The sequence below is a fragment of the Octopus bimaculoides genome, chromosome 16, assembly GCF_046866305.1.
Source record: "Octopus bimaculoides isolate indiv1 chromosome 16, ASM4686630v1, whole genome shotgun sequence".
In the NCBI taxonomy this organism is placed as follows: Eukaryota; Metazoa; Mollusca; class Cephalopoda; order Octopoda; family Octopodidae; genus Octopus; species Octopus bimaculoides.
In genome coordinates this window covers 32,317,197-32,329,616 of record NC_142943.1, presented here as the reverse complement: position 1 = coordinate 32,329,616, position 12,420 = coordinate 32,317,197, and the positions used below count along the sequence as shown (strand labels likewise).

The window sequence follows — 12,420 nt, the reverse complement described above, 5'->3', positions numbered from 1 at the left end:
TTGTTTTTTTTAAACAACGGCGGTGGCGGAAACGACGGTGATGATGATGATGATGATGATGATGAGGATGATGATGATGATGATGATGATGATGATGATGATGATGATGATGATGATGATGATGATGATGGTGATGGTGATGATGATGACGATGGTGATGATAATGACGATGATGATGACGACGATGATGATGATGATGATAATGATGATGATGATGATGATGATGATGATGATGATGATGATGATGTATGAATGAATAAAGAAAGAAAGAAGATTAAACATATTAACTGGACATATGGCCAGCTTCTTTTATCTTTTTTTTTTCTTCGCCTCGCATTAATACAGATATCGAAGGAAAAGAGTCTACCATAAATAACACTAACAATGCATGTATATATGTATGTATGTATGTATGTATAACAGACACATACGCGTGGAGGCACATGGTTTACTGTTTACGGTGTGACACTCATGATAGTAAGATTGCGGTTTCAATTCCTCGACTGGGCAAAGAGTTGTCCTTCAGCAAAACACTACATTTCACGTTGCCCCAGTTGACTCAGTTGACAAAACTAACCAATTAAGTGACGGCCTGACCTTCTACCCAAGGGGGAATATAAACGTCAGAGGATCCGATAAACCGTCTTATAAGGGCTTATGACGTATGAAGGACCTTTGGTCCTTAATCTTGGTACACATACGCATAGAAGCATAATCATATATTCTTTTATTCTTTCGTTCTTTTACTTGTTTCAGTCATTTGACTGCAGCCATGCTGAAGCAACGCCGTCAGTCGAGCAAATCGACCCAGAGATTATTCTTTGTAAGCCTAGTAGCTATTCTATCGGTTACTTATGCCGAACCGCTAAGTTACGGGGTCGTAAACACACCAGCATCGGTTGTCAAGCGATGTTGGGAGACAAACACAAACACACAAACATATATACACACACATACATATATATTTATATACAAACACACACACACACACACACATATATATATATATTGTGTATATGCCTAAATGTTCACTGAGTGGGACCTTATCAGGTAAATTCACTCACAAGGCTTTGGTCGGCCCGAGGCTGTAGTAGAAGACACTTGCCCAAGGTGCCACGCAGTGGGACTGAACCCGGAACCATGTGGTTGGTAAGTTAGCTACTTACCACACAGCCACTCCTGCGCCTATATATATGTATTATATATATATATATATATATATATATATATATATATATGTGTGTGTGTGTGTGTGTGTGTGTGTGTGTGTGTGTGTGTGTGTGTGTGTGTATGTATAATCGTACTCACATTTATATACTTGTGTAAAATCGTCAGCACGTCAATTCAGTCGCACATGCATGCACTCACATCCATATACATTCTTATATTCATAATGCATGATAATATACATACTCTTTTTTTACTCTTTTACTTGTTTCAGTCATTTGACTGCGGCCATGCTGGGGCACCGCCTTTAATCGAGCAAATCGACCCCAGGACTTATTCTTTGGAAGCCTCGTACTTATTCTATCGGTCTCTTTTTGCCGAACCGCTAAGTTACGGGGACGTAAACACACCAGCATCGGTTGTCAAGCGATGGTGGGGGGACAAACACAGACACACAAACACACACACATGCATATATATACATATATACGACGGGCTTCTTTCAGTTTCCGTCTACCAAATCCACTCACAAGGCTTTGGTCGGCCCGAGGCTATAGTAGTAGACACTTGCCCAAGGTGCCACGCAGTGGGACTGAACCCGGAACCATGTGGTTGGTAGGCAAGCTACTTACCACACAGCCGCACATATTTAAACAAAGAAACAACATACATATATAAACCTATCACAAGCCTAAACATACGCACAAACATGCATTACTGCATATGCAAAGACAAGCTCGTATACATCGCATATACATACACATAAACACATCCACATACACACTCCTGCATATGCACATACATGCATTGCTGTATTGCCACTGGTCAGTCAAGGTCATTAACGCTAAAAGCAAATTTATGTTGTGTAAGTTGTCCAAGCATAAACGGACCTCTCCTTCGCTTCCTCTTTCCCCCACTCACTCTCTTTCACCCTATCTCTCCTTCTACCTACTTACAAACTTCCGTACCTCCTGCGCTCTCTCTCTCTCTCTCTCTATCTCTCTCTCTCTATCTCTCTCTCTCACTCTTACTCTCTCTCTCTCTCCCTCTCTCTGTCGCTCTCTCTCTCTCTCTCTCTCTCTCTCTCCCTCTCTCTCTCGCTCTCTCTCTCTCTCTTCCTATTCATACCATTATTCACTCAAACACACACACATACACGCACTTTTTCTCCCTTTCCCTATCTCTCTGTCTATCGGTCTATCTCTAAACGATATCTATCTATCTTTCTCTCTTGCTACACACATATGCACACACGCACACACGCATACGTCTGTTGTTATTATTTGTATATATATATATATATATATATATATATATATATATATATATATATATATATATATATATATATATATATATATACATATATATATATGTATATATATATATATATATATATATATATGTGTGTGTGTGTATACGTGTATATATATATATATACTTACATATTACATACACACATACATGCATACATACATACATACATACATACATACATACATATACACACATCCACTTATATATCGCTCTCTCATGCTCTCATCTCTCTCTCTCTCTCCCTATCTATCTATCTCCTTCCATTACCTCCATACCACCCTGGGCCGAGCCCACCCCCACCTCACTACCGAACACCCCAATCTCTTAACTCACCGTAGTTTGTTTTAGCTTAGCTTGAAATATCCTCAAGAGTGTCGTTAGACGGAGCTCTTAGTGCTATTGTTGTTATTTATGTTGGCGGTGCTGCGCTAGTGGTGGTGGTAGTGGTGGTGGCGGCGGCGGTGGTGGTATTGGTGGCGGTAGTAGTGAGATATGGTGGTGGCGGTAGTAGTGGTGGTGGCGGCAATCCATGGTGTTATTGTTTTTGGTAGTGGTGCGGTAGTGACGGAGATGGTGGTGATCTAATGATGGTTGTAGTAGTGGTGATGGTGGTGGTGATGGTATGGTACGGCACGGCGGTGATGAGTTATGCAGGCAGTGGCGGTGATGGTGTAGGTGGTGGTTTCATGTTATATTCTAGTGTTATGGAGGAGGGGATTGGTATGAATTTGGTGTTATTGTATTCCATGGTATGTTGCTGGTACCAGTGGTTGCTTTTTGGTATCAGTGCTAATATGATATGGTGATATCTTATGGTATGCTGGTGCAGTATGATGGTATATGTACTGCTGGAATGGTATGTTGCGAGTGGTAGTAGCGTATGGTCATGGTAGAGGTGGTTTGAACGTGATATTTGCGGTGGTGGTGGTAGTTGTGGTAGGGGTAGTAGCAGTGATGCAGGTGGTGGTGATGGAGGTGGGAGGTAAAGGTGGTGGTGTAATAGTAGTAGTGTGGTAGTGGTAGTTGTGGTAGCGGTGATAGGGACAGTGAAGGTGGAGGTGGTGATGGTGGTGGTGGTAGTCGATATCGTCACCGTGCTGGTATGCTGGTGGTGATAATGGTAGTTGTTGTGGTAGTGTTGATAGTATGACGGTGGTGGTGGTAGTAGTCGTGTTGTTTGTTGTAATGGTGGTGATTGTGGTGGTGATGGTGATGGTGTAGTGGTATACGATGGTGATGATGATGAGGAGGATAATGGTGGTGGTGGTGGTGGCGGTGGTGGTGGTGGTGGTGGTGGTGGTGGTGGTGGTGGTGGTGGTGGTTATGGTGGTGGTCATCGTCGTCGTCGTCGTGTGGTGGTAGTGGATTATACAGTGCATAATTCAATCATTATGACTCGTCACAAGTGGCGAACAGTGAGTAGACAAGTAAAAACTTATGGAGGCGGCGGGAGCTGCAGTGTGTTCGTCGATGACAGCATAATGCATGTGTGTGTGTGTGTGTGTGTGTGTGTGTGTGTGTGTGTGTGTAATTATTTGTGCATGATTATCTATATTTGTGTATTCATGGTTACATGTATGTGTTTGTATGCAGGTGTGTGTTTTTTTTTGTTTTGTTTTTTTGTTAAGAAACGGGTCTACAACAATAGCAACAACAATAACAGCATACAGCAATAATAATAACAACAATAGCAACAACAACAGCCGTAACAACAACAGAAGCGTCAGCACCAGTAAACAATGTTATCATTGACAATAACATCGTTAATCACAAAACACACAGACTCAAACAACAACAACAACAACAACAACAGCAGCAGCAGCAACAGCAGTATTGACCCGTTGAGGTTCCCCATATTCTCCCTATTTCCTTTCCTCCTTCCCTTCATGCTCGGCCTCCTACCTTCTCTTATCAAGCGGCTAACGTAAATAAGTCAACGAACCAAGATGGCAGACGTCCGTGTAAAATTTACAGTTTTTCAACACAAACAGAAAATGTAACGGAAACGATGCCCAGAAGGCTGAAATATGACAGCTTAATGGCTGTTCGGAACGTCATGTATATATCCTTGAGGTAAACAGAACTTTGGAGAAATCCAAGAGTAAATAAATAAACAAATGAATGAATAAATAAATATATAAATAAATAAATAAATGTGTGTTTCTGCGTGGTTTCCAAAAACGTGCTTTTGGGTTCAGTTCTGCTGTACAGCATTTTGGGCAAGTGTCTTCTACTAAAGATCCGGGCCGACTTATGCTTTGTGAGTGAAATCGGTAGGCGAAAGCGTGCGCGCGCGCGCGCGCGTGTGTGTGTGTGTGTGCGATCCCCTTCTCATAGCTCGACAGCAACGTCTCTGTAACATATTGGTTCGGTGAGGGAGAACGATAACATAAGTATCGGGCTTGAAAAAAAAAAAAAAAGAAAGAGGTGGGGGTCGATTTGTTCGACTAAAGTTACATCAAGGCAGTACCCCAGCATGGCTGCAGTCCAGTACTTCACTTGCAAAAGCACCAGGAAGGGATCCTTTCAGATTAAAGGAAAGTTGATGGTTAGAATTAAAAGAAGTAGACCTTGTGGCAGATGCATAGGAGCAAGAAACATTAAGAAGTAGGTCTTCTAGAATTCCCAGGAGGATCCTTAGAGGTAGCGGAAAGTTGTTAGAATGGTAACTGACTGGAGCAAGTTCAGAGAGCTATTAGCACTGTTGGTAACAAAAGGCTTCTGTTTCAGAGAGAAAGGTAGGTTGCATAACAGGAAGCACCATATTTGTGAAACTTGGGCCCAAGCTGCAGAGGATATGCGAAAACTAGAAAGAAACGAAACTGGCAGGCTTCGCTAGATGTGATAAGCAAGTGGGTGTGTACGATAAAGTAGAAATCTTAGTTGAGAGAAAAATTAGGCATAAGAAGCATTAAATGAGTTGTGCAAGTAGATGGGGAGTGCGTGATACACTCTTTACTCTCTTTTACTTGTTTCAGTCATTTGACTGCGGCCATGCTGGGGCACCGCCTTCAGTCGAGCAAATCGACCCCAGGACTTATTCTTTGTTAGCCTAGTACTTATTCTATCGGTCTCTTTTCCCGAACCGCAAAGTGACGTGGACGTAAACACACCAGCATCGGTTGTCAAGCGATGTTGGGGAGACAAACACAGACACACAAACACACACACACACATATATATATATACATATATATATATATATATATATATATATATATATATATATATATATATGTTGTTGTACTTGGGGATGGTCATATATATATATATATATATATACGACGGTCTTCTTTCGGTTTCCGTCTACCAAATCCACTCACAAGGCTTTGGTCGGCCCGAGGCTATAGTAGAAGACACTTGCCCTAGGTGCCACGCAGTGGGACTGAACCCGGACCCATATGGTTGGTAAGCAAGCTACTTACCACACATCCACTCCTGCGCCATGTTATGTGTATGGAGGAGAACAGTTGCATAAAGAAGTGCCGATCGCTAAACGTAGACAGAACCCATAGAAGAGGGAGACCCAAGAAGACGTGAGATGAAATAGTGAAGACCGACCTCACGATGTTGAACCTCGTCGAATATATGACAAAGGACCGAGATGATTGTTGATATGCTGTGCCTGTGAAGACACGTCTTTCATTTATTTATGCGCCCATTCAAAGCCTAGCCAGGCTCATGGACCCGGTTTCCCGGTTTCTATGGCGTATGTGTCCCCCCTCCGCCCCAGCTGGACGGGGTCATTGCTGTATTTTTTGTTAACTCTGTACAATCTTTGCTTCGGAAAATAACAATGGCAGACCCTCAGTTTACTCAAGAAATGAAGAGACATGCTGTTATTATGGTTATAATGACTGAGCATAGTGATTTAGAAATATCTCAATTTTCAAAAGTTGCCAGATCTTTCGTCTACAAAGTTTGTAAGGAGTTAGAGACTGAAGATGGAAATGTATCACCAGTATCAAAGCATAAAAAGCATTCTAAATGCTCTGAAATCATCAGAAGTTCAACAGACCATTGATTACAATCCCAGAGAGTCCATGAGATCAATTGCAAAATCTCTCCATGTGCCAGAAGGAACAGTCAGAAATGTTGTCCACGAAGACATCAGATATAAGTCTTGTATGATGAGGAAAGACCAATTTGTCAGAAAAAGCAAAAGAAAATCACTACATCAGATCTAAAAGGCTCTGAAAAATCAAACTGAAAAATCCAGCAGAAGTTGATTTGATTTGGTTTTTCTCGAACGAGAAAAACTTCGACTAAGATCAAATAGTTAACAGAAGAAATGACAGGTGGTTATGCACAGACCCTTCTGAACTTCCAGGTGTTATGCATACAGAATTTCCTGCAACTGTCATGGTTTTAGGGGTTGTCAGCAATGAAGGACATGTGATGCCTCCTTACTTCTTTCCCCAAGGCCTTAGAGTTAACTCTGCCGCTTACATTGATGTCCTGGAAATAATTGGTAAGCCCTGGATAGACAGTGTATGCAATGGAAAGTCATACGTGTTTCACTTAGACTCTGCACTATCACACATGGCTCTAGTAATACAGGAATGGATGGCTGAAAATGTTCATGATCATATAACCCCTAACATTTGGCTTCCTAATTCCCCAGATCTCAGTCCATTGGACCATTAATATGTGGAGCGTCGTTGAGAGAGGGGTCAATGAACATGCCCATAATGTCAAAGACTCTTTGAAAGCTGCCATAGTCAGAGTAATGTCCGAAATGAACCAGGACCACTTGATTCGACCATATAAATGACTTAGATCTCATATAGAAGCAGTTGTTGAGGTTGAAGTTGGCTTTATTGAATAACATTGTAGAAAATAAGGTTTATTTTTATCCTCTTAGCATTTTTCATAAATAAAGTTATCTGTTATTGTATATTTGCTTTTTATAAACATTAAATCTGTCCTCAAATATCTTACGCACCCTGTATATATCAATATATATATATGTATATATATATATATGTATGTGTGTGTATATATATATATATTATATATGTGTGTGTGTGTGTGTGTGTGTGTGTGTGTGTGTGTGTGTGTGTATATGTTTACATATAAGGGACCAAGGTGTACGCACGCCGCTATATGTATATAAAAAAGAATACAAAATTGGGATGAGAACGTGGCAGGCGACAACAAAACATCCAGAATGTTGGATGATACAAAAAATGACATGAAAAAACAAGGACGGGTTATTTAAGAAAAAACGACACTGTACCATCAAATTTAATATATATTGTATGCGTAGTGTGTGTGTGTGTGTGTGTGTGTGTGTGTGTGTGTGTGTGTGTGTATACATATGTGTATCCTTACCTGCTTTAGCTTGGTGTTTTCTGCCTGTTGAAGTTACAAAATGATCACTTCCCTAATAATCGATTAGGTCAAATCAATAAAATAAGTAAACATCCAGACATAGAAAGAAAGAGGTTGATCTGCGTGCATTTATATAATAATTTAGTTAGTACAGTTAGTATTGCTCTCAAGTGGTAATAATTAAAATTGTCAGGGATGCTATGTTAAAAGGTACAGTTTGTGAAACAAACTTTCTTTGAATAAGACTCATCCTCTCTCTTTTTGCCTCTCTTTTCTTTTTGTCTATAACAACTGCTTGTTCATGGTTATCTTATTTCTTCTCATTCTCTCTCTGTTTCTCTCTCTCCATCATTCTCTCTCTCTCTCTTTCTGATCTTCTCTAAACTATCTCTCTCACTCCTCCCCTGTACCTTCCCTTGTTAGTGTCCATTAAAATTTCTCGCTCAGCCTCGCCTGTTTCATGTGTTATCAAACATGCTTCTCTGACGGCACGTAAAACAACAGTCGATGTGGCGTTTCTGGAAGTCGTAAGCGACACAGTTCTGGACTAAACAATCAGTTCGGCGGTCGCCGTATTCGCATTCATGTAAATGTGGATATTTGAAGAATGCACATGTCCAACAGCATTCTTTGTAGAACTTTTGATTGTAACAATACCACGGTTGTTGGGATACAATTTCGTGACACGTAACATGAGGCATTCGGAAGGTTGTGTAGAATAATTTATCTCCCAACCAGCAGTCTTCATCGTCTTGCATTGCGATATTTGTTGTGTTTGAATAAATACAACGGCCATTTTTGCACCACTCCCTCGGGCTACACATTGTGCCTTCTAAAGGAATAATTTTCAAACATTCACCTTCACCATTGTCACACCACATGTTCGTACAAAATGCTTCATTGAAAATATTCTTGTCTCGACAATTGTAGATATTAGATTTTGTTCCGAACCGCATTTGGCACTGCCAATTCGCACTGTATCTCTGTCCCGGCTTCATTTCTTTGAAAGCTTTCAATTCAGTATCAACCTCAGCATCGAAGTCTAAAAGACAAGTCATCTTATGCAAGTTGTTCTTTAAATAACCATATGAACAACGAGAGAACTTGAATCTGTTCAATCTATATTCATTTTCGCGAGGACCGAGACTAGGTGCCATGATAAATTCATCGGCTGGGTCACATGTGTTATTTTTTCCATCGTGTAAAACTCCCAAACTGTGTCCTAGCTCGTGTGCCGCCGCTAGTCCTGTGTAGAGACCAAACTTCTCTTGAATGATGCTTGTAGAATTCACAGTACACATTCCTAACAGCAGTGTGTAACCTAATAATTTTTCACTCGACTGGATCAAGCTGTGACGGGTTATTATCAGAATGTGGTCTTCGTAGTGTAAAGTATTGCTGAGCGGTTGTTCCTGCAACCAGTCGGTAAACCTATTCCACACAGAAACAGCTTCAACTCGACTTGACTGATCATGAAGAGATTCAATCCACCATGAAGTACTTGCGTTATCAGAAATGAAAAAACTTCTGCATTTAACGGTTATGCTAAAAACTTCGTCCGGAAGCGAATGGAAGACCACGTTGATGGTGGACAGCATGTAAGCGTAATATTCTTTGATCGAATAAACAACATCGAATGTTTTTTGTTCCATGTTATCACCACTCTGCATTGATAGGAAAAACGAATAAACACTAAAATCAATTACAATGCCAAGTTCAACGGTGAATGCCTTTTGCGGGTTTCTCTTCTTGCGAACTGAACCTCGTTTTTTAATGTTACGTCTAACAGCATTAAAATATGAAAAAAAATTAACGTCGCCCGGTTTGATTTCATGCAATACGTAAACTAAATGAAAATTCTGACCGTTCTTCTTACCGTCATTCTGTTTTTCAATCGGTGCTATACCATAACATTTCGATTTGTGTGTGAACATCCCTGAAATGTCAAAGTAAGTTCTTATCCGGTTACCAATTACAAACTTCTTACACTTCACAGACATCAACGACTTAGGTCCGACGTAAATCGAAGCAGCTTCTTGATATTGATGTTTAGAAACCGGAAGATAGAGTAATCGATTTTCACGTTTTCCAATACGATATATCGGTAAATCATCAAACGAGGAAATTTTGTCTAAATACAGTAATAAATTAACAGTGTCGTTTTGCAGCAAGAATTGAAAGCGAAGTTTTGAAGGTTTCCCTTTGGCATTATGCTTATAATAATTACATTCATTTTTCGAAAAGTTCGTCATCTTCTTTTCTTTAGCACCAATTGGCATTCTGTTTAAAATAATTTCTGTTGCTTCTGATTCCTTCAAATGTCTGTTCGGAGGTGTAGGAAAACCACACGACTGATCGACAGAGACAAATAATGTCACAAACAAAAATAAAAACGATAGCAGTAATGAAAATGATACAAACACCGAAGATGTTAAATTCAGTATAAACATAATTACTTATTAATCAGTTTATAAACTGTATACTAAAATATAATCGGTTGGGTGACATTTTCTTTTGGTTACCATTTTTTGTCGATCGGTCGTTGTTTCAAATCTAACCACCAGCGTCCGCTTCCACTGGCAACAGGTTCATTTCCTCTGCACGTGATATATTTCGTTTCTTCTGCATTCACCGATAATATCTCACGTTCTCAAATCATTTTTTGTTTGTTTGTTTGTTTGTTTTGCTTTCTCATTTGTAAAGAAAACAGAGATTTGTAAACAAAGCAAATTCTTAATTTAGATGGGACCTCGTTTGGTTCGTGTTATAACCAATCCGGCAGATACAGAGAAAATAGGAAAATGTACAATATATATATATATGTGTATATGTATGTATGTATGTATGTATGTATGTATGTATGCATGTATGTATGTACGTAGGTATGTATATATCTATGTATGTATGCATTTATGTATGCATTTATGTATGCATTTATGTATGTATGTACGTATGTTTTTGTATGTGTGTATGTGTGTACGTAAATATGTATACATCTATGTATGTATGCATTTATGTATGTATGTATGTACGTATGTTTATGTATGTATGCATATTTGCAATTATGTGTATTATATGTGTTTGTGCATGTATATATGCATGTATGTATGTATGTATGTATGTACGTGTGTGTACACACGTATATTTATGTATTTGTGTATTATATATTTATGTATATATATATATATATATATATATATATATATATATATATATATATATATATATATATATATATATATATATATACATGTATGTATGTATACATGTACGTATCAATATATATATATATATGTGTGTGTGTGTGTGTGTGTGTATAGGTAGACGTGTCTGTAAATGTGTGTACATATATTTATGTATTAGTACAATATGCACATAATGTTTATCACACACACACACACACACACACACACACACACACACACACATGTGTGTGTATATGTATACATATATATCGTGTGTAAAGGCGGCAACTCGGGAGATTCCTCAGCACGTAAGTAACCGCAAGAAAACATTTTATTCGGCCTTTACGTTCTGTGTCAAAATGACTCCATTGTCAGCTTTCCATTTTACCCCTCTCGGAACGTAAATGAAATATCCATTTAGGAAAGGTTTGACAATGAACATCATCGTTTTATTCAAACAAATATTATTATTTCATTTTACTTCTAGGTTTCTTGCCAATGGTAAAAAAAAATGTCGGTTTCTAACCTAGATCCAATTGTTTCTTGAAAAACTTTATCAAGGGCACCCAGTATATGTCTCTGACCACCGCTACAATGATCGTTAACGTTGTGCGTGTTGTTTATTATAATAGCTGTTGGGTAGTGGACAGTTGCTTTAGCCTGTAAAGTAGTTTGGCTGGCAGATAGCATAGTATCTGCTGGAATGTCGCTAAACGTGAAACCACGCGATGTTCTAACATCATCCACTCTTTTGTTTGTAAGATAATTAATTTCACTTTTTTTTTTTTTTTTGAGATCAAGTTACATTCATTGAAAGACATTGCTTGTCCCTGGCGGGAAATATGTCATTTAAGGAGGAGAGAATTTCTTCTCAGATAAAACTGAAAGTCCTGTATTTTTTTCCTTGTTTTAGTCATGAAACTGCGGCCATGCTGGAGCACCAACTTCATGTCTTCAAAATATTCATGTCTTCTGACTTTTATTACGCATGCTAACCACTGGTATAAGTTATTTAATTATTTTTATCCTTGTAGTTATAATATATATATATATATATATATATATATATATATATATATATATATATATATATATATATATATATATATATATATATATATATATATATATATATATAATCATAAATATACAGGGATTAGCATTGAGTTGCTTCTCCAACATACTGAAAATTTAGAAATAGCAGTCAAAGAACTACTGATTCTAAACTACAAATTTTTTCTCTAAACGGATGGCGATATTTATGGCACACATAGAACAAAAAACCGTATATTATATATATATATATTATATATATATATATATATATATATATATATATATATATATATATATATATATATATATGTATGTATATATATATTTATATATATATATATATATATATATATATTTAGAG

At 38.2% G+C, this 12,420-nt stretch overlaps 1 protein-coding gene across 1 annotated transcript; it reads right to left on the bottom strand.

Moving 5' to 3' along the window:
* Positions 1-7,928: 7,928 nt before the first annotated feature.
* On the bottom strand, positions 7,929-10,415 carry LOC106867989 (A disintegrin and metalloproteinase with thrombospondin motifs 3). The gene has a single exon (XM_014913075.3). It carries the CDS (start codon positions 10,266-10,268, stop codon positions 8,277-8,279), a length of 1,992 nt encoding a protein of 663 aa, XP_014768561.1. The 5' UTR covers positions 10,269-10,415; the 3' UTR covers positions 7,929-8,276.
* Between the last annotated feature and the right edge of the window lie 2,005 nt (positions 10,416-12,420).